The sequence below is a fragment of the Lynx rufus genome, unplaced genomic scaffold (assembly GCF_022079265.1).
Source record: "Lynx rufus isolate CCGP_SWC_20201006 ecotype Redwood Valley unplaced genomic scaffold, mLynRuf1.p SCAF_9, whole genome shotgun sequence".
Lineage (NCBI taxonomy): Eukaryota > Metazoa > Chordata > Mammalia > Carnivora > Felidae > Lynx > Lynx rufus.
The window spans coordinates 82,209,225-82,233,010 of NW_025814897.1; the positions used below are offsets into that span (position 1 = coordinate 82,209,225).

The 23,786-nt window shown below is 38.8% G+C and overlaps 1 protein-coding gene across 1 annotated transcript in view; it reads right to left on the bottom strand.

Moving 5' to 3' along the window:
* Positions 1–2,905: 2,905 nt before the first annotated feature.
* The window catches only part of LGR4 (leucine rich repeat containing G protein-coupled receptor 4), a 47,274-nt gene continuing 26,393 nt past the window's right edge, over positions 2,906–23,786 (bottom strand). The window contains exons 4-17 of the mRNA XM_047072339.1: positions 21,168–21,383; positions 19,798–19,869; positions 17,991–18,059; positions 16,948–17,019; positions 16,690–16,761; positions 16,026–16,094; positions 14,430–14,501; positions 13,027–13,092; positions 12,241–12,312; positions 10,546–10,617; positions 10,125–10,250; positions 9,163–9,278; positions 8,824–8,907; positions 2,906–5,903 (exon numbers count right to left, since the gene is read on the bottom strand). Of these exons, the coding sequence (XP_046928295.1) occupies positions 4,627–5,903; positions 8,824–8,907; positions 9,163–9,278; positions 10,125–10,250; positions 10,546–10,617; positions 12,241–12,312; positions 13,027–13,092; positions 14,430–14,501; positions 16,026–16,094; positions 16,690–16,761; positions 16,948–17,019; positions 17,991–18,059; positions 19,798–19,869; positions 21,168–21,383 (2,455 nt within the window). The 3' untranslated portion in view covers positions 2,906–4,626. The remainder of the gene's footprint in view (positions 5,904–8,823; positions 8,908–9,162; positions 9,279–10,124; positions 10,251–10,545; positions 10,618–12,240; positions 12,313–13,026; positions 13,093–14,429; positions 14,502–16,025; positions 16,095–16,689; positions 16,762–16,947; positions 17,020–17,990; positions 18,060–19,797; positions 19,870–21,167; positions 21,384–23,786) is intronic.

Here is a 23,786-nt window from a genome sequence, read left to right on the forward strand (position 1 = left end):
TTTTGGGTAGCACCTCGTTTGCCTGACATCTTAAGGTAACTAGTGTGTCGGTGCATGTGAATTTTGAGGTCTTTTTGAAGCTTCTAATTTACAAGGGGCTGTGCTAAGCACGAAAGATAGAGTAAAAGCCCTGCCTTCACACGTTCCTCATTCTTTTGTGGTGTAGAATCATCGTATTAAGATATTATGTGATCTGCATTTTATGATTTTTTTGGTGAGACCTCGGAAGGAGCATTGTCCTTTTCAGGTACTGGGAATAGGGATGACGGTAGCAAGGAAGAAGTGGTAGACAATAAACCTGGATGCTTTGTTCATGCTGACAAAACTGTGCACACTTGTAAACAAATATGGCTTTGGTCCAGCTCATGATGCATATTACTAGTAGAAATATCAGACTGAAAAGTGACAAAGGCTAAGACAGCACACAAATTTGTTATTGACCAAAGAGTAATAGAAAATTTTTGATGAAATTTAGATCTGCAAAATTTGACACGTGAGAATGAGGTACGGCAGAAATAATAGCAACCAAGGGCAATTCACAAGGCAGTAGCTATAATTAATAAAGTATGACATGGTTGAAACTATTTTAGTGGAAGGCTAACTTTTGTTAATTTTGTTAAAATTTTCAGTAAAAACAATGAAAATGGCAGAAAATTAGATCAATTTAACTGTGTAATATAGTCAATAAAGAAATAAAACTGGCTTAGTGGAGTTTACATTCTGTACTTCTTGAGTTACTTCTGTTATTCAATATTGGCAGATCTGGTTAAGACTTTTATGAGAACCTCCCTAGAATCAGTAACAGCATTAAAAGGCCTCGGGCCACTTCAGGGCTTCATAGGAGGTAACAAGCTATTCCCAACATAATCTGACATCCCTGAAGCAGAGGAGGAAAAAAGCATAAAAGTGTTAGTATGAAGGGGACCTGGATTTGAATCAGTGATTTTCTCCTTACTCATGAGATTCCCTTAAACAAGCTCTTGGGCTTTCCTAACTTACTCCTTTGTAACAGGGAGGTAACCTGTCTCCCAGTCATTAGCGTGTCATTAATTCTCAAAGTTTCTGGCATAGGACCTGACAGAGAAAACGGAAAATGATAAATTGTGTCATTTAAACTCCAAACTTTTCCACTTTGACCTCTTGGTATAGGAATCTAAAATGTCATACGTTTCTGCCTCCTCAAAATGTTTGACTAAACAAATTATGTCCTTCCCTTGATGTCTTGAGAATCGTCATAATGACCATCTACTGCATTGTGCTGTAGCAACACTGGAGATAATGAACCAAAGAGATCCATGGCATTGGTGCTGGGGCTTGAACATAATTGAGTCCTGTGGTCTCCTTTCTTACAGTGCCTTGTCATTACTGTGACTGAGAAGCCATAATCAAGTTTGGTAGAATTATATATACATGTATAAATAAGCTCAAAAGAAGGCCTCCCCCCACCCCTTAAGTTTTTGGTAACTTCTCTACTTACTACTCATTTTCACTTTCATGGTACAGTTGAGATAAATTTTTATTTTTTGCTGACTTTGTAACCTCGTACAAGAGTAACTTTTGCTTAAAAATCCCTATCTGACTTTGTTACAAAAATAACCACCATTACCAGTTAGCCTTGTAGCAATAATTAGGCAAGTTTTAAAAATTTATCCCCGGACATACTGAAATCTTTACAGATGAAACATGTCTTAGATTCACTTCAAAATAATCCAAGGGGTAGGGATGCCTGGATGGTTCGGTCCGTTAGACGTCCAACTGTTGATTTCGGCTCAGGTCATGATCTTGCAGTTCATGAGTTTGAGCCCCACTTCAGGCTCGGAGCTGACAGTGTGGAACCTGCTTGGGATTCTCTCTGTCCCTGTCTCTGCCCCTCCCCTGCTTACGCTCTCCATCTCTCTCAAAATAAGTAAATAGACGACAAGAAATAATCCAAGGGGCAGATGGATTAGAGCGAGTTAGTGCATGGGACGCAGATGAAACAAGATTTACCATGTGCTGTAGATAATTGCCACAGTTGGGTGATGGGTACCTGGGGTGAAGGCTGAGGTGATGGGAAGGGTAATTATACTATTCTTTTTGTTATGGAAATTCCAGACACAAAGTTAAGTTTAAAACAAATGAACAAAACCAAAAGCTGATGTCTCACATTAAGAAGAATTGGGTGCTGGTTTGGTTTCTTATCTGTTGTGTAGGATTTAGCTATTCACTTAAATTTCATCAAGTCCTCTATTTTCTCGTCTGTAAAATTAGGGCTCGATGATTGTGAATATTTATAGCTAAGCATTTGGGCAACTGACTACATTTGGTGTCATGAAGGATTACTAATCATTTGCTTTTATTATTTAGTTTTTTAAAGTGATCTCTACATCCAGGATGCCTGGGTAGCTCAGTCCATTAAGCGTCCAACTCTTGGTTTCAGCTCAGGTCATGATCTTACCATTTGTGAGTTCAATTCAAGCCCCACATCAGGCTCTGTGCTGACAGCATGGAGCTTCCCCGAGATTCTCTCTCTCTACCCCTCCCCTACTCACACTGTGCCCCCCCCCAAAATAAATAAACATTAAAAAAAATTAAAAAAAAAGTAATCTCTACATCCAAGGTGGTGGGGCTTGAATTTACAACCCCGAGATGAAGAGTTGCACGCTCCACCAGCTAAGCTAGCTAGGATCCCCAATCATTTGCTTTTAAACAAAGACCTAATTAATGGTAGTCTCTTAAATTTCACAATTTGTTTTCCACGAGTTATCATTCAGACTCAAGATGCAATAGTGTTTCCCACTACATGTATAGCACAATCTACCACATAGTTGAGGTATCTGCTATTCTATGTTTTAAATGAAATGTGAAGTTTTCGGTAACTTGAATTTTGGAGAAAAAACACTTCTAGCTAGATTTTTTTCCAAGTTATGATTTAATATTTATCAGATGTGTAAATAAACAAACATGATAGCAACTTTAAAAACTTGTGAATAGTTGGCCTTACAAAATTACATCACACTGTAAATAAATCCCTCCCGCATTTTATACAAACTACATGATTTTGATATACAAAGATTCTGTTTTTATTACACTGACAATGTACAACCAAGACTATTTACAAGGCAAAAAAAAGTATATAAACCACAATTTAACATTCTGCTACTGGCAGCCACTACAGTTTAGGAGGTAGCTTTAATTAAACGAAATGAACAGAAGCCACATTTCCCAACTTGTGTTCTAAAAATAATTTACATAAGATAAAAATTCATTATATGCACATTATATACAGTTTATTAAACTGCAAACTAGCTTAATGTTTTTTAGTATATCCTGAATAACTAATATGGCAGTGGGTTTGCTATTGATTTAGCATATGGTTCAAAAAACATTTATAACTTTAAGACTCCACATAGTGACATGTCAAAAGTCCATAGATAAGAATCAAGTAAAATTTTTAATTGTTAAAGACACAGGCCTAAGCTTTATTCTTTTTCTTAAATGACAGATTTGTTTTATCTCACAAGGACACAGTATCTGAACTGTAGCATAGGCTCTTTCGTATTTAAATCACAGTAAGGGGGAAATGTACGGAAGCTACCATGTAACAGCACAGGTTCAGGAGAATCCAGCTCACTAAGAAATAATTATAAGTGCTTTGTGTCATAATTACTCCCAATTTCTTCCAACTTAATACAATAATTTACCACTGTTTATTTTCTGCGTAATTCAAACTATATGTAGATAACATACCAACAAATTTGGAAAATGTCGGTTCAGCCAATGATACTAAGAAATGTTTTTTAACGAGAACATTCCACAGAGCCATCAAGTCCCTCAGATACTATTAAAATCCCATATCAGTTAGTAGTTTAGCCAAATCTACCAAACCCACACAACAATGAGTCCTTTACTTTTTCCTAGTGTGGTCACAAGACACTGAGGGCAAAATTACTGGGTTTGCACCACAGCGAAGCGTGAGCACTGAAAACACACGTTCAGCTATTCTTTTAAAATCTAACAGTTGTTAATATTGTTTTAAAAACATCTTCAGGTTTTAGGTTTATAAATCACTTAAACAGAATTTATGATTCTGTTGTGTGAAAGATGGGACCAGAAAATGCAATCAGGAGATGCCTACTCTTCTGTTCTCACAGTTTTACCTGGGAGACAATCCCTTTTTTGGCCCTGCAGTTAAGTTGTCCTGAGATTAATGATGAACCATTAGGTAAAATTAGCAAGACTTTTTCTTAGCTACATAAAATCACATTTTAAAATATTCTTAAAAAAATATTAACAGCTGTTGTTCACCTTGTGCTTAGTTCAGAAATTGGTATAAATCTGCTTATCATGGATCAGGAAAACCTAACATGATATTGCTATGATATACATAAAATTTTTCAAGTTATAAACTTGTTCCAAATAGACCACACATTGCTTGCACGTTGCATTTTCCATTGACTGACAGGTTAGGCACTTGTTCCTTGAGAACGTCTGGTTTCAGAAATCAACTGCCCCCCTTCTCCTCCTTCTAAGTGACACACCAGGCAGTGATCCCAGAAGTGCTTCCCAGATGAAAGGTCAGACCAGGGTTCTTCTCTAAATGCTGTGATTTTGGTCGATGGGGGAAACAGTTACAAACACACCAGTTCAGTCTTTGACTCTCGGTAGATTGTAAGCATAGCGCACCAAAGGGAATCCTCGACTCTGATAGAAGCAGGCTCGTCCACAGGCCTGCACCTGGTCCGAACTGTCTGAGACGAAGGAATCCTCTTCGTCTGCATAATCAGAGTGGGCGGATTGCGTGCCACAGTCGGACCAATAGCTGTCAGGTCTTTGGCAAGAACCCACCGCCAATGCAGGACAGCTGTGTGATTTTATTAAGTGTTTGCAGGACACTGGCTTTGTCAAAAGAAAGGACTCACAGCAGTCACACACGGCCAGGTTACCCTGCAAATGCGAGTACATGCCACAGTCATAGTAGAAATCCTGTTCCACGCAGCCAGCCTGGCTACCGATGGACACTGACACCGATCCGCTCTTCTTGGTAATGTGTCGCTTCAGTGACTTCCAGTCGTCTTTAAACTTTGGGTTGAAGAACACATAGAGGACTGGATTCAGGCAAGCGGGCAACGGGAAGAAGATCAGAGTGACAGACTTCATAATTTCAGGGCTGATGGAGACCGCAGTGATCAACGGCGCAAAGGAGAAAAACGCAACGGGGCAAAAAAAGATGCAGTTGGTGAAGATGAGCCAGGCAACGTGCTTAATCATGCTAGAATGTGCGTTCTCTGAAAGGTCCTCCTTTTCCAAGTTGCAGTACAGTTTTGTGTAGACGATGGCCATTAATAAAAACGCCAGGGAGTTTAACAACACTAAGGTTACGGTGAATCCTAGAGATGGCGTTTCTCCCGTGGGGAATGGCAAGCAGAGGGGTGAGGCAGAATACTCCCCGCTGTGGAAAAGTGGAAAACAGCCTGCCACTGCAGCTCCCAGAAAAGCAAGAAGGGCAGCAGCCCGGAAGTGCTTGAGACGACGGCTTTTCCCGTTTTTCATGACATCTTTTGCAGATAAGCTTCTTTCGACAGCTGCCAGCATTAATAGAAATATGGCACTTTCGGAGGAGAAAATTGCAAGAAACCCGGCTATCCTGCACCCGTTGCCAATCTCCCACCAAATGCCAAATTCAGCAAATCTGCCCCACGACACGGCGTCCAGAAAAGTTAAGATGCCGGTGTAACCTCCCATGAATAAGTTGGATACAGAAATGAGGCCTATGAACAGTTTGGAGGAAGGCAGTGATGTACAAGATGCAAATGTGGTTAAAATGACCAGCAGGTTGAAAAACACTGCAACCAGGAAAATGAACCACACGGTAAGACGGATCATCCAACTTCCCAGTAAGTACTCGCAGGGCTTAAAGGCACCTAAAACAAGAGAGAGAAATAAAAGACAATTTAGAAAACACCATATTCCTGTACGCTCTGGACTGCAAGAAAAATAAGGATGGTTAATCTAGCATAATTAAATCTGCTGCTACAACTGAATTGAACCAAACTGAAAAGATGACTATTTCTTAGATATTTTAGTCACTGGACTAGGCTATTTTAAAAATAACTGATTTGGGGGTGCCTGGGTGGCTCAGTCAGCTAAGCGTCAGACTCTTGGTTTTGGCTCAGGTCATGATCTCACGGTTCGTGGGGTTGAGCCCTGCATTGGGCTCTGTGCTGGCAATGCGGACACGGCTTGGAATTCTCTCTCTCCTTCTCTCTCTCAAAATAAATAAATAAAGCTAACAAATAATAATAAAATTACTACCACTGAGGCATATTTTAAATTTTTTAAATAAAAATAACTGACTTTAAATTCTTTTATTAAATATTTGGTAACGTCATACCAAATGCATATATATGCATATATATATATATATATATATATATATATATATAGGACAGTGCCTCATACATGATAAGTACTTGATACACTGAAGGCTTGGAATTAGATAAACTAAGGCTTTAATATGGGGTTCATAACTTGCTACTCCTCCTTAAGAAAGCAACTTAAACCTCTATAAATTTCATTTTCTCACTTGTGGACAATAATGCCTATTTTATAGCATTGTATAGCTTAAATAAAATTACATCCATGAGATACGCAAGAAAGTTACTAGGTACAGAGGTGGACTTCTATAAATACTAGGTCCTTTTCTTTCTTTTTTTTTTAATATTTACTTATTTCTGAGAGAGAGAGAAACAGCACAAGCGGAAGAGGAGCAGAGAGAGAAGGAGACACAGAATCTGAAGCAGGCTCCAGGCTCTGAGCTGTCAGCACAGAGCCCAATGCGGGGCTAGAACTCACGAACCGTGAGATCACGACCTGAGCTTAAGTCAGCCGCTTAAGCAACTGAGCCACCCAGGTGCCCCTAGGTCCTTTTCTTCCTCCTTCCCAGTCCCAATACAGCTTTTAGAAATTATGTATGTGTATGTATGTACATGTATATATGTGGCTTTCAAGGGCAATCTGATGAAGCAGATTAAAATAGGTATAATTATACCCACTTTCCATCCAGAGAAATTGAGACATCAAAGTGTTCAATAGACCTGACAAAAGTTATTCAATAAGACAATAAATAGAGTGAGGGCAAAACCACACTGATGTTAGCTATTCATACAAAGCCACATCCAATAAAACCCTGTGAAATTTAAACTAGAATTGCAAGAACTAATTTAGTAACTAAATTGTATGTACTTTGACGGGCTAGTTATGTCACAAATGACAACTATTTTATTTTAAAATTAGTAAAGGAAAACTAAATTTTGTTTACAAAGCTCAAGAAAACTATGTATTACAATTGCCTAAAACACATGTTCTGATGTATCTTTCTGAACTGTCATGAACTTTGATACATCCCACATTTTAAATTGCTGAGACATTCACAGACCTTACAAGCCAGCTCAGCAACATTTATATCTATCTGACTTCCAAATATCACAAGAAACTTAAAAAAATTTTTATCCTCCCCCCCCCCACCCCCTTAGGAAATGTTAGGAGGAAGCTTCCACCTTTATCTCTGTATCTGAACTCATCTTCCTTCAAGGAAGAAGAAGTAGCTCATCTGACCTGAGAGAACAGGACTTCCTTTTGGAAGTGTCTGGTAGGTAGAGATACTCTCCCCTGGGAAGCAGGCTCCACCCAGTCACTGTCTGAAAACTGGCTGCCTCCTCCAGTTCTAACAGATGGATCCCACTCTCTGCTACTCCTGCTTCTGCGTGAGCACATGGGGGTCTGTGTGTTACTACAGCTGAGTGGGGAGTCAAGCCCGCAGTGTAACTCTACCGCAGTGGGGGGAGTGGGGAGGAATCTTAGACCAACTTTCTTCCTGACTAAGGTTTAAATTCAGTGTAGAGGAAATGGAATCCCTGCCTGTTCAGGTCTAGTCTCCTCTTTAACAAAGCTGTTCCCTTCTCATTGGGTTGTCAGTTCCTTATCCACATTCTCTAATACAAGAACCCCAATCAGGCCAGTGAGCAAGCTCCACTCTCTTAACTTCCAACAATTAATTCAGAACCTAGATAATATACACTGCCTATGCTGAAACGATTCTTGCCAATTCCATTTGCTCATCTGGTCACTTTAAGCTCATTCTCAACACAGGCACTGTGCTAAGTATTAAAAGAATACATACACAGCCCCTTAAAAAGCTCACAATTCAGCAGTCATCATTAGAAAGTCCATAATACTTTTGATTCTGAGTTATAAACTCAATATTCAGATCATCCCATGTTATTATATTAAAAAAAATTCTACTTCATAGCACACCAGTTAGCCAATTATTTTTTTTTTTCTTTTACAGTAAAATTCCAAATCTATCTTCCCTGATAGATAAGGCAGAGTCCAACATTATGGTCACAACCAAATATGTGGTCTCATTTTAGTAACTTTCCCAAGCCCACTGAAGTTCAATGAAATAAAGGAGAAAGAAAAGGAAAATCAAAGTTGCATTAAAAAAAAAAAAGGTTACACTAAAAATCCTTGCAGATCAGTAAGTCCTAGAACTGGTCGCTAGAGTTAAAGAAGCATTCAGAAAGTGCTTCTCGATTTTGCATGCGCATAACCCTCCAGGGAACTAGGTAACACGAAGACTCTGAGTCAATAAGTCTGGGACAGAGATTCTGCAAGGGACGCCTAAGCTCCTGGTATGCAGACCACCGCTTGAGGCAGAAGGCCTTGTGAGATCATCTAGCACCACTCCTGTTACAAAAAATCACATCCCGCCCCCAAGTTTTAGTTCTATGTGCCTAATGTTTATTTAGAGCAAGACACTACAGCAAAATGTGTTGGGCATACCTGTGGAGGGCGTACAGTGGATAATTATTTGACTGTGTTCTTCATTCTCTGCACTGCTCGTGACACCCGCTGCACCCGTGGGACCTGAATAGATAACGTAAACTGCTTAATTCCAGTTTTATGCAGTTCAAAAGAACCATACTTTCCTGCAATCTTCTCTCTTGTACATGAGTTGAGTTCAGCTTCCATGAGGCTTAATAACATACTAAAGATGCAAGTAACACAGTCTATGCCGTTTTCTCACATATTTCCTATTTATTCTTCAAAAATGATTACAATAACAGAGACTTGAATTAATGCCATAAAGCACATTCTATTTTAAAAAGTACATGCACTCGCCTTTATCCTTTGCCACACTGTGGTCCTGGAGGCTGGTATCTTCCGTGTTTGAATGTGCATAAGAGTCACAACCCCAAAATGCACAGCACTGATAAGCATATGGTACTGATAAAGACCTGGAGAAAATTGCAAAATCTACATTGAAGAACAACTTCACAGACATGCTTTTGTTTTGTAAAAAGTATTTCAATGTTTAAGTGCCCTAGGAGTCAGACCTAACTGTCACATGCTTTAAAAACTGGTCATTAGCCTCTCTGGGCCTCAGTTTCCTCATCTGCGAAAAGAACTCGGGTAGGTGACACCATGAATTTCTCTTTTCATATAAGATGTGCTTTTAAAAGCTGAATTTAAAACAAACCATATTTACAATTTAGGAGTAATACCGCAATTTAAAGTGAAATCTTATCAGACTCCCTTTATATGTGAATTTACCATGCTTAATTTATCATAGGATACTGGTAGTTTCATTTCATATTAATGTCCCAGATCATTTGCGACTTTACACTATTAAATGAATTTACTTTGTTCACATAAGTGTAATAAAAATATTTATTTTCTTCTCCCACAGTAATATCCCCAAGCCTTGTCTCTACTATATCAAATATCTCTATGAAGTATTACACTCTGTATCAATTTTCTGTAGGTTCACACTTATGTGGTTCTCCCCACATTGTTCATGACAAATCTACTGTATAAAAAACCAGTCTGATGAATGGCTACATTATCTCCTGACAGCCTCAAGGGCTGGAAATTCATGTTCTCAAAAACTAAGGTATAATGCTCATGTTCTATTTTTTTTTTTTTTTTTTTTTTTTTACCAAATTTGTGAGGACTGAGGTAGAAAATACTCTTAACTTATAGCCTCCCAGAAAATCTGGGAACCACAGCCCAAAACTAGCCTACTCTATATTTTAGGGGTGCACCATAACCCCAACAAAAAAGGAAAATAAGCAAAAACGCACCTGAGATTAACAAAATCTTTTGCTGCTAGGGCTTCTTGTAGCTTGAAGTTGCCAACAAGTTTCAGCTGATTTAGCCCATGCAGGCCTTCCGTAGGAAATGAAGTTAATTCATTGAAACTTACATCTCTAAAATGTGAATGAGACTTTAAATTAACTCCGAAGATGCAAATTACACAAAAACCTCTGTACATGTGTAAACATCATAAATACTAGAGCTCTAAGAGGAAGTTCAGGCGTGCCGAAACAATAGTTCTGGCATTCATCTTGCCTTCCTAGAAGGTGTCACTATATCACTGTGGCTTTAGCATTTATACAAGGGAGCAACTAAACAGAAAAAAATATTTTGATAGGACAATGCCAAAACACAAGTTTCTGTAGACTATTACTTTCAGGACATTACTGCATAAAATCATCAACTTACAGGTTAGTTATTGACCCAAGCTTGGCAAAAGCTCTGCTGTGAATTTCATGGATCAGGTTTCTACTCAGATCTCTGCAATTATAAGAATAACATGTTAATCTTTTCAAATAAATTCAAACTGCAGTTACTCTGACTATACTTTGGTATTTGAGGTAGTCACAGTATCCCTGATAAGATAATAAATCTTATTAATCTCGCCCAACAACTCCATGTTTATGTTGAATTCTTCTCCTTCACAAAAATCTATTTCTTGGAATGGGTTCCACGGAGCAATAATTCTAGTTGGCACCTGTTTCAAAACAGTTGTGAATTTTCTCCACCTTATCCTTCTGGTACCAGTTCAAAAATATAAATGATATGATATAACCTTTGGTACTATTAAGTAGGTGAGGAAAAACTCAGCTCCTGACAAAGCTGAAAATAAAAACAGGTTTCATACTATTTGCTTTCTCAAAGGTCAGTGATAAGGCCCTGAGGGAAGACAAATAATCAATATGTCAACAAGAGCATTCCAGAAGGGCTTCAGATATCATTCTTTCCCAAGCAGGAAATAAAAATCATATCAACACCAGAGCTGTACTGTATTCAGAAACACACCCTGAGAAATTCTGATATCGCAGAATTAATAAAACAAATAATCTGCAACCACACTTAAACTGAGCATTAAGGGAAATTTAAAGACATCTCCCGGATAACAGGACAATTCGGCAAACGTGATTTCGAATCAAAAAAAGGGCCAGCTTTTCACTGTTGTCGCTTATCGGTGCTCTACAAGTGACTGCAGCTAGGAGCCAGATCCCTTCCTCGCTACTGCCCAGACCCACACACAGTAAGACTGTCAGCCACAAGAAAAGATCCCAATCTCTAATAAAATACTTTGTAGTAGAAATTATTTTCTATTTCTTACTGGGATCTATTGGAAGACGGGAATCAATATATGTAATTTCACTTCGCCTTCAATTTTTCAAATTTGTTCTGTATTTTAAAAATATTCACTATTTTAGCATATTGTGTTTTCTGCACTAATGTTCTATAAATACAGGGACAAGGCCTGTCTTAGCCACCTCTATATCACCAACTGCTTAATGGAAAACTTGGCACAAATATACACTCAACTACAAATATACTTTTCAAATGAGTGCGTCTGTTGCACATTAGCTATATTTGTTATGATATATACCCCGGTGTGAGGGTCTGCAAATTTTTCCTGTAGAGGGCCAAGTAGTAAATATTTTCACCTCTAGGTCATATATTCTCTACTCCAACTCTTCAACTCTGCCATCGTATGGTTAAAGCAGTGTTAGACAACATTTAAAAGAGCGTGGCTGTGTTCCAATAAAACTTAATTTACAAAAACAGAAGGCAGGCTGGACCCGGCCCACAAGCTATAGTTTGCCTACCCGCTGCTCTAATGGATTGGCAAACCTCATCACTGTGACTAGGAAACCAACAAGCTCCATCTCTCAGGTTGTATACATTACACCATTTCACTTACCAACATACAACAGCATAAATCAGCTAAGGCAAAAAATACTGAAAGTTAGATCATTTATAAAGTACCACGTGGTAAAATTTGAACATTTACACATAATAAATCACATCTTTAAGTATATCTATCATGAGAATTATAATGATAGATTAATTTATAACTTGACAAAAATTTTAGTTGTTTCTAATAATCAAAGAGAAACTTACAGAATCCTCAGAGATATCAGGCCTTGAAATGTACCTTCTTTTATTTGGTGGATCTGATTACGTTGCAAAGAACTAAGGAAAAAAAATGAAGGAAAAAAGAGAAAAATTATTTTCAATTTTGAAAGATAACATTTCTTAAACTTTGTCTAAGTTTAAATACTCATTCATAAATAACCTTGATTTTGTTGAAAGTAAGAGAACTGCCATTTCCTCATCAATAACATGAAAGGGTTAGACTAATTGGTATTCCATCCCAATTTATGCTGGGAGTTAATGTACACTAGCTAAATTCCTTATCAACCCCATTCAGGAGAGCAGGAAGACAACATGGTAAAAAAGGACCCAAGACAGTACAACCATACCAAGTACCATGGAGAGAAGGCTACAGGAAAGGTAAAGAAAGGGATCAGTGACGGGAGAATTAGTGCCTTCCTCTCCCCATCTCCCAACCAATTTCCATCAAAACTTACAGGTACACAGTGGGTATCTGGGTTTGATTTCCCTCAACAACCAGGAAGAGTTTTTGTTTGTTTGTTTGTTTTTGTGTGTGTAGACAGCCCTCCCGCTGTACTGTCTCATAGAATGCCTGGTAAGTACCTAATAAATGCTGGTTGTATGGCCACAACTAGTACAATATGACATTTATTCACAGGGATACCTGATTATATGCATTTATTTCTTTAATATTTCTAATTTCCTGATGGTAAAGCCATTATTTAAAATAGGAAATGTTCAATGACTCAACCATAAACCACAGCAAAAAGAGTAAGTTCAAGACCAACTTACATTTCTTCCAGAGCATGGCAACCATTAAAGCTTGGAAGGTCTTTTATATTGTTGTAAGACAAGTCCCTTAAAACAATGAAAATTAACAAATTAATTCTGTGTTATCAGAATACTAAATTAAAAGAGCTGTACTCAGTATTGAAAACAGCACTAAGATCTGTAATAAAGACAGATGCCTGAAGAAAATCATCTATTTTTTTTTCTAAGACTTGTAAGTTTCTAGAGTGATATAACATGCTTAAGATTGCAAACTTGAAGTATATAATGTTGAGTACAGACAATATAAAATATATTAAAAACACTTAAAAATTTAAAAAAAAAATTTTTTTTTTTTTTAAATTTTTTTCAACGTTTATTTATTTTTGGGACAGAGAGAGACAGAGCATGAACGGGGGAGGCGCAGAGAGAGAGGGAGACACAGAATCGGAAACAGGCTCCAGGCTCTGAGCCATCAGCCCAGAGCCTGACGCGACTCTCGAACTCACGGACCGCAAGATCGTGACCTGGCTGAAGTCGGACGCTTAACCGACTGCGCCACCCAGGCGCCCCAAAAATTTTTAAAAATTTTAAAATAAAACTATTAAAAACATTAAGCATATAAAATATACAGATATGGAAAATATATCAAAATTATGTCTAAGTGGTAGATTTATGTGGTTTTTAATTTATATTTTTATAATTTTGTTTATACCATAAATAATTTCTATGTTAATTATAAAGCTTTAAGAGGAGTGGTATGCATAACTCACATTTTCAAAAAAATGTATATTAAACCAAATATAGGGACTCGTTAACTCTCACTTAATCCCACTGCAGTGTTTCCTCCATAGTGATCACTGTGCTTGATATTCCGTGACATGATTTAATGATTTGTTTAATCAATCAGTCACTTATTTTGTTACTATCTCTCTCCCCTGAATACTTATTAACAACTTAGTAACTTAATTGTTTGCTCTTATGACATTTTTACTTCCTTACTTTCCAGGGTAGTTGAAATTTTTTGGAAAGCTCCATGCTTAATTGGTTCCTGATCCAAGAAAGATTTGGGCTCTGCTTAAGTTCTGGATAAAACAGAAAGAGGTGGAGAGCTGACAGTCCCAGGGCATCTAGAATTAAGGGCAAGAAAGCCCAGATAAGAAAAATATAAGGAAGAGACTAGTCTGGTTTTACTTTGTTCAAAGTCACAAGATGTATGACATATACATAACCCTAAAAACCAAATTGAAATAAACGTTACCTACCCTTGGGTCACTAAAACACCTGCTCATTTCCATAAAGGGAACAAATAAGACATAATTCTACCTTAAAATCAGCTAATGAAAATAGCGGACCCAAAATAAAACTCAATATACGTGAAGTACATAAAAGAAAAAGTATATGAAGGGAAGAGGGACCCAACTTACAAAGTCCTAAGCATCTTTTGTTCTTGGCACAAATTACTGGATATGCTGCTTATCTTCGTGCCTGTCAAGGTCCTGTGGAAAACATTGTTCATCTAAGAAATGGAATCGTTCAAGTTCAGATGGTAAACAAAATGCTATTCTCGCATAGAAAAAGAAACATTTTTTTCACATATTTGCATATGAACTAGAGTCTCTGTATCCCACTGCCTACTTACTCCTTAAAGTCAGGCATGTGGGAAGATGGATTAGGCCTCAGATGGATTAAGCCTCTGTTACAGATCTCATTTTCATAGTCAGGCAGAAAAGCTTGTGACAGGAGATGTTTATATTGTCCAGACGTCAAGCCTGATTTCTCACGTGGACCAACAGAAAAACACTTATCCATAGTTCCCGCCTGACTACAATCACCTGCAACACCACCTCACCCCCAAAACATGCGAAGCTACCTTGGCATCCTGCCCCCAAACCTGGTTTCTGTGTTTTCGGGCAACCTGACTCACTGTTATGAATGAAATGTTCTCTTCCTCCCTCCCTTCCCATGTTCCCATCTGCAGTCAGTCCCAATTCCTGTGCTTCCTTCCTTTTTCGTGTCTCCAGCATCTGACCCTCTCTTCATTTTTATTAGCACTATCGAATCCCATGTGAAATGAAGCAGATGGAGGTGGAGAAATCTCAGTCCACATGGACGAATGCCAGCGGTGTTAAATGCACTCATTTAACAAGGGGATTATACCCATGGCCTCCTTGCGGTTCTTCCCAATTCTAGTCTCTCTTACCCTCCTCATATCACCTGATACAACATACTCGATATATCCAAACTACCTTAACAAGTCAAGTTTAACCCCAAGCCCAGTGCTTCCCAACCTCTTTTTTCTTTTATTTTGGCACATTGGAAAATCGTAACATTTACGTGAGGCTCCTTGTGGCTGGGGGCCTTTAGCAGCCTCAGGCTCCTCTTGGCTGTCTGGAGAGCTGAGGTCAGAAAGGGCTTAGATGTGTATGTACCCCATTCACAGACCACTTACTGGGAAGCTGTGCCATGACCAAATGTTCAATGTTCAAGGGTTGCCATTTTAAAACTGTGACCCAAACGATTTTCCAAATTTCTCCATATCACACCGCATTCCATTATAGACATGCAATTCTAGCTACATATGCACGTCTGTTACATCATCCCTGAGAAAATTTTCAGTATTCCCCATTTTGCTAAATCCTGCCTTTCTAATTAAAAGACCCAGCTCTGAAAACCTGACAGTATTCGATTTTGAAACTATACCTTCTCCCTAACGCTTTCCCTGATAGTCTACATCAACTGCTCCACTTCTGACTTCCTAAAGTACTGCTTGGAATTTGGCGTTTGGTTACTGCCTCGTATTTTCAGTGAGCTTTTTGGATCTAATCTCCATACATGAGGCTCTATTCTACCTGAGGTGACTGAGCCCAAACCCAATGTATCCGTATCCATGCATGATATGCCCAAAGAGATACTGCAGGAATCAACACCATCATCATCCCCAACCCCAAAAACCACTGGCACCCTGAGAGCAGGCCAGCATGTCATTTCTACCCTACCCTTCTTCAAACAGCCGCACTTACAGACTTTCCAGGTGGACGGTTCCAGTCAGATTGGGGAACTGCTGTACCATGCTTGCGCCTCGAATGACTCTAGGAAATTGGGAGAGAAAAAGTAATTTAAAATAAGAAATTTTCATACACGATATTTTCATTTTATTTTTTTTGAACAGTTTAAAATTACAGCACTATTGGGGTGCCTGGGTGGCTCAGTCACTTAAGAGTCCGACTTCGGCTCAGGTCATGATCTCACGTTTGTGAGTTCAAGCCCCGCGTCGGGCTCTGTGCTGACAGCTCAGAGCCTGGAGCCTGCTTCGGATTCTGTCTCCCTCTCTCTCTGACCCTCTCCTGCTCATGCTCTGTCTGTCTCTCTCTCTCTCTCTCTCTCAATAATAAACGTTAAAATAAATTAATTAGTTAATAAAATAAAATAACAGCACTATTATACCTAAAAATAAAATCAGTTTCAATTCTTGAATGTACCTGAGAGTGTGACAATTTGGCCAAGAGTTCACATAAATAAGAACCATCATCAATTTTCAGAACTGCCCTTTGGACTTTCACCCAAAGGAGTGGGGGGAAGGGGGGGAGAGTTTTGTCTTCTGGAGCTACAATAATACATTCTAGTTTTCCATTAAAGCAATTGCATAAAGATTCAGGCTTGTTTTAGAATTTGTGTAATACTTACAAGGAATGCAGTTCAGATAAATTGTGAAATGCGGAGTTTCCCACAAAAGACAGAGGATTATCATACAAATGTCTGTAAAAATACCGCAAAAAAGTAAAGTTTTCATATGTTCACAAGCCCTCCAACACTAAACCTATGTTCACAAAGTCCATAGATCTAAAATCCTGAATTTTCACTCATTCTTCATCAAAATGTCTGGCATCATACAGACATGCTTTACATGATTAAATATTAAAAGAAGCCTTCAGAACTACTTACATGGTTCTTAAGAGTGGGTTACCATCAAATGCTCCATCAGGGATAACAGAAATAGAATTACTATGAAATAACCTGAAAAGGTAGGAGAAAAATATTTTTGAAATACATGTCCCCTTGTGAAATAAGTTAAAACTCGAGTATCTAGTCCTGTTCAGTGTTATGTGAAACACAGCTGAGAACAACTACACGAAAATTTCAAAAATGTGAGGAAACCGAATTTTTTATTCCATCTCATCCTTTCCGGGACCATACCGAATTCTTTTTTTTTTTTTAATGTTTATTTATTTTTGAGACAGGGAGAGACAGCATGAATGGGGGAGGGTCAGAGAGAGAGGGAGACACAGAATCTGAAGCAGGCTCCAGGCTCCGAGCCGTCAGCCCAGAGCCCAACGCAGGGCTCGAACCCACGGACTGCGAGATCGTGACCAGAGTTGAAGTTGGACGCTTAACCGACTGAGCCACCCAGGCGCCCCCCGAATTCTTTTTAAAGCTGCTATCGCTCAGGTCTCTGTGATGCTATGTACACTCCTGTCTCTGCCCTTGACAAATCCAACATCTAAAATGCCCCCTCATCTTTTCATTTATTTTATTATCTCCATCCTTTTAACTCCAGTCAAATTCCTCCTCTTTAGCACTGCCTTTTCTAATGACCCTGATTCTCAATGAGGTCTTTTTCTGGAATGATTTACTTACCCTCTGCATTTAGCACTTATTTCTACCTGGCAACTGCTTTCTGCAAGACTCACATGGTTAGCTTCCCCAGTGCCATGGAGACTGCAAGCTCTTAACTGGCAGGGACTGTATGTCATGGTTTCTGGAAGACACCTTAGTACAGACAAAACAAGCTCGGTACAGAAATCTAGGCTCCACACTGTCTGCGCTGACACCATCTGGTCTGTATGATCATATATGTGTTTGTGTGTGTCTGGGTATTATGGTATGTGCAGTGGAGCAAAGAGGCTTTAAAATCACACTCTTGGAACATGAAGTGATGAGTTCTAAGGACGCTATGGCACGCGTAGGGAGAGCAAAGCAATACTCACAGTTCTTTTAGGCTAGGAAGGGCTTTAACAGCCTGAGGAAATTCCCCCAAGTTATTGTAATTCAAGTCCCTAGAAAAAATGGGGGAAATATATAAGAACACTGAAGAACGGTCACAATTTATAAGGCATTTTGGTACAAAAGTATTCCTAACAAAAATCACATCCTCTGGATGGTACTTTCCCCACTGACCATAGTGCCATTTAAAACTCTGTAGCTCAACTGAATTTATATCCTTTCTTAGAATAGTGAATAGAAAAAAGAATCATAATTCTTCTATGATGGTTTTAAGTTAATTTTAAAAGATCAAGAAATTCTTAACCACCTATTATTGGTGCACTAAATAAACAAATCATTTGAATGGCATTCTTCAGGAAGTTCACCATAAAACAGAATTTACGGAATATCCGTTTATAAATGACAACAACCTGAAAGCACGGTTTCCATTTGGGGTTTAGAGTGGCTTCCTGAAACTCTGGCATGAGGGCAGCTGACCTCGGCCCTACTATCAGGCAGATGACCTGAGATAAGTACGAACAAGCTCGAGGACCAGGATGGGTTCACACCACTAGCATCCTGAAGCAGGTTATAAATTGTTGAAAATGTTACATTAATTAGGAGCAAGAAAAGCCACAGTGACATGTAAGAAAAAGTCTTAATTTGAGTGTTTAAGTTTTAATTTATTTTATAACCTAAAGAGCATGATGGGATAGGATTAGTATGGTTTAGAATGAGAGTAACACAAAATCAAAAGTCCAGCTCTTTAGGGACCTATTTTGTTTTCTTTTTCTACGCAGAAAGAAAAGTGGCAAGTAAGAATTTAGCTGGGAAGAAGAAGTTTCATTTTAATGTAATTGGAAGAGTATATGTGGTCTAGGATCAGTTCCATCCAGTCCTCTGCTACACTGGTATTTACATACTTAGTAAAGGAGAACTGAGCTTGGAACTATCTTCTTCAAGAGCTTCCACCTTCCAATGTCCACTGATGTTCACTATCCTTTCATTGTTTAGACAGGAAAGTAGATTCATGAAGAACTAAGAGATTTTAAGTCTTCTAATTAGGCTAACCAGAATATTCAGTTAAACAAAATATCACAAGCCCTGAGCATTCCAATCAAATGTTACTAACCTAATTGGGACATTGTCTGAATTATTTATTACACCACAATAGCAAATACTATAAATCTTTGAATAAAGACAACTAAAATAAACTAAAACAACAAAAATAAAGATCCTATTCTTGCTTATGCATAGCTGCATAAGGTATTTTGCTCAAACAGTGGTGCAATGTACAGTGGAAACATCCAGAATTCCCAAACTTTAACTAGCAGGAACAACAAAAGTATCCTAAGCAAAATGGAAAACTTTATTTCATTTAGCATTTAAGAAAGCAGAGATAATACTCAAACCCAGTGTTAATAATTAGTAAGGCAGCTGAGATCATGGAAAAAACAAACAAAAAAAGCTGATTTTTCAGAATTAATTTTATAAGGCTCGGTGTTCCAAAACTGTCGCACATTTTAACAAACCCAAAATTTTTGAGAAAGTAGACAGTCTGGCAGATTGAGCTGCTTTTTTATGTGTACTTTTGAAAGAAATATCAAATTCAAACTTGTGTGCCATCTTTAACCATAAACTGAGATTAGTATTCCTAACTATGTTATTTGGTGGCAAAAATTTAGTCATGTATTAAAGTCAGTTAATAGTGAGCTGAACTCAAGACCATTATTTTTTCCTTCTCCTGCAATGAAATACAAAATTGCATCACCAACATCACAGTATAACTATCCGAAATCTGAATCAACTTACAAGGTCTCCAGGTTATCTAGTCCATCGAAACAATGTTGACCCAGGTTTTTAATTTTATTGTTATGAAGATGTCTACGGAAAAAAGCATCACAATGACTTTCAAATCACCCAGTAGCAACTATTATAATGTTTCATATGCCTAAATTGGCTTAAAGGAGGAGTGTAGCTAAACATTGCAACCCTTGACTAATGAAAAACAAATAGTGTATTTCTTGATATACGCTGCACAGACTTGGATTCACTGAACATGGAAAAAGAAAGTATCTCTAGTGGGAAAATGGTACACACATTGAAGATTCTTTAATATTTAGCCATATCAGAACAAAAGCTCTGATGAGCTTTTAATTATATGAAGTAAAATTGTGGTGAGCTCCCCTTGGCAAGGAGGTGGGGGAAAACATCATGGAGGGAAGAGTCTCATCTTACACCAGGGAGAATGAGTAACAGATTTAATTGTATTATTATTTAAAAAAAATTTTTTTAATGTTTATTTACTTTTGAGAGAGAGAGCACAAGCAGGGGGACAGAGAGAGACAGGCAGACACAGAAACCGAAGCAAGCTCCAGTCTCTGTGCTGAGATGGGCTTGAACAAACAACCCGTAAGATCGTGACCCGAACCAAAGTTGGACACTTGACTGAGTCACCCAGATGGCCCTATTTTTTTTTTATTTTTATTTTTTCAGAGAGAGAGCATGAGTGGGGGAGGGGCGGGGAGAGAGAGGGAGAGAGAGAGAGAGAGAGAGAGAGAGAGAGAGAGAGAGAGAGAATCCAAAGTGGACTCTGAGCTGACAGCAGTGAGCCCAATGCGGGGCTTGAACTCACAAACTGTGAGATCATGACCTGAGCTGAAGTCAGAGCTTAACCAACTGAGCCAGCCAGGTGCGCCCGAGTAACAGCTTTTAAAAGAAATGCCATTTTATTATGTCCAAGTTTTTAAAGATTAAAAACACAGAGAATGATACATTCTTTGAAAAGACAAGATGTTCAAAACATGAAATATCACTCAAACTTATTTTCTGTGATCATCTCAAAACAACTCTACTTCTTTTAACACTCGATACATTGCTGGTACACAAGTAAAAGCTGTCCCAAGTATTTGCTGAATGTCCCAATTTCTTGTTATGATTACAAAAGGCCACACATTTTAGAGAGGTTCAACAGTTATCAGATGTTAATTTTGTAATTATCCTAGCTTGTGTTTTTAAAAGTCAGCACATTTAATTTTGTAAAAAGAGGCAGCTCCCCCAAATGCTCTCTCTTCAGAAGCATAACAAAAAATGAGGTACTTTCCTAATAATCTATCATGAGAAATCTGCTTTTGCTCCCAGATTCACACAGACATAAGGTATTAAAAGGGATGGATACTTACAGAACTACCAGGCTTGAAAGGTTGGTAAATGCAAAGTCAGGGATGCTTGAGATTTTGTTGAGGGCCAAGGTCAGTGCCTGCAGGGTTGGCAGGTTGCTGAGAGGATGCACGGGCACCTCGGTCAAGCTGTTGTCATCCAGCCACAGATGTCGTAACTGAGCAAGCCCCTCGAAACTGTCCTCGGGGACTGAGGTAATATGGTTGGCATCTAAACGCCTGACAGAAACAGAAACCACCACGTTCAAGAACGAATTCTAGCAGAAGCAGCCAAGTCACACAGCTCTCCTTTTTCAAAACGGAAAGGAGTTACAAAAACGGCTGGAGCCATGGCATTCCTTATTTCTTCAATTTCTCTAGAAAGTCTCATAAAATCCACCAATTTTCCAAGACTATACGGTGGAAGTCTATTCTTTCCCTTCCTACAGAACAATCTTTCAAGAATCTTTGGCTAAGAGTGACTTTATAGCAAAACAATGTTGGAAAAAAAGAAAGAACCCCCCCCCCCGCCAAAGGCCAAAGCTAGATCGAAGTTTATGTTTCAGAATCTATATAAATCAAAACTAGAAAGAAAAAAAAAAAAGAAGAAACTAAGCTGAGTAAATAAGCTACTGTACTTAAAATTTTACATTACAACTAAAATCTGATATTAAATTTGCTATTTTAACTTGATGCCAAAGGAGAAAACATAAGGAAATATTTACAAAAAAAGAAAAGTGTTTACAGCAACAAATCATTTCAAGGGATTCTTCTAACAATCCTTCTTACCAGCAGGCAAGTTAAAACTATAGGTATCACGTACTAGTCAAATAACCGCCTCTTCTCTTGGCACTGAAATCAAGAGTCAGACGCTTAACTAACTGAGCCACCCAGGCGCCCCTGATGGGGACTCGATTTTGAGTATGAGGCATCTTATTAGCAAGGTGTCTTTAATTCCAGAATTTGGGGAAAATTTAAAAGAAGGCTTAAGGTCACAATAACACTGATCAGAGTAGCTATTTAATGTTTCCTGTGAACACTGTGCTCTTTTCTTAATAACTGTTAATTCTGGACTTAGCTCACGTCATGATCTTGCAGTTTGTGAGATCAAGACCTGCCTCAGGCTCTGTGCTGACAGCAGGGAGCCTGTTCAGGATTCTCGCTCTCCCTCTCTCTTTCAAAATAAATAAATAAACAAACATTTAAGAAAAAAATTAAATCCCCATCTAAAAATCTGGAAAATGATGTCCTAACGTTACTGTTGGCACAATCAGGCCTAATTGTTGGAATAAGCACGTTCCAACCCAAAGACACCCTGATGTTAATATGACAAAGGACAGTTATGTGCCAAATGACAACCCTCTTCACAATTCCCATGTTGATGCAACCTCACTACTGAAATTCATACCTCCCAGGCATGGACCTCCTGGTGAAAATTAGAGAACACAAAAAACGTGAAAAGTCAAAATGACGGCATATTTTTAAAGCCCTGGAGTTTGGCAGTCGGCGAGGTCAGGAATTTCTGAGTTTTGGAGCAGTGCTTGCATCTGTCTCTTTCCTTCTGCTGCTCCAGCTTTGGGCCTGCCCTAGTGGCCCCTTTCCCCTCCCGGCAAATGCTGAGCCCTGCTCTGAAACACCGGCCCCAGTCCGAGTCTCAGGGGTTAAAGACCCTTGATCCTGGTAAGGATCTGATGGTAGCTTCTTTTTGATAAAGTCGAGATAAGCACTAAAAAAGGGGACAACACAGGGAACCGGGCAGCTGCCTTAAGAAACAAACATTTTGGCCCCTGGGTGGTTCAGTTGGTTAAGCGTCTGACTTCGGCTCAGGTCATGATCTCATGGCTCATGGATTTGAGCCACGCGTCAGGCTCTGTGCTCGGCTCAGAGCCTGGAGCCTGCTTCGGATTCTGTGTCTCCCTCTCTCTCTGCCCATCCCCCACTCATGCTCTGTCTCTCTCAAAAATAAACATTAAAAAAAAATTAAAAAACAAACATTTTTAGGCTTGTTTAGTTTCTAGCACCTACCTCTGAGAAGAAACAGGTACCCTTTAAATACAGACTGCCAAAGTCCTGGCCATGGAGCTGCTTAGGAGATTTGCTTTAATGTGTGGATAGTATTCTCTCTCTCTCTCTCTCTCTCTCTCTCTCTCTCTCTCTCTCACACACACACACACACACACACACACACACACACTTCCCAACCTTGCACAACTTCCACTTAGAGAAAGAGACACTGAACATATAAACATATAATCCACCATATAACGTAACTAACTATAAGTAGAATTTAATTGCATTAACCATTTAATTATAGCTATTCATTTAACACCTGAGCATATTGTTAGGCACAAAAGAGATAAAAATGGTGAACACAGACATGAGACCTGTCTTCATGAGACTGACATTCTAATGAAGAGTGACCCACAATATAATACATTTTAAAAGTGTTTATAGGGTCGCCTGGGTGGCTCAGACAGTTAAGTGTCCAACTTTGGCTCAGGTCATGGTCTCACCCCTTCTAGAGTTCGAGCCCCAGGTTGGTCAGGCTCTGTGCTGACAGCTCAGAGCCTGGAGCCTGCTTGAGATTCTGTGTGTCCCTCTCTCTTTGCCCCTCCCCTGTTCACACTCTGCCTCTCTCAAAAA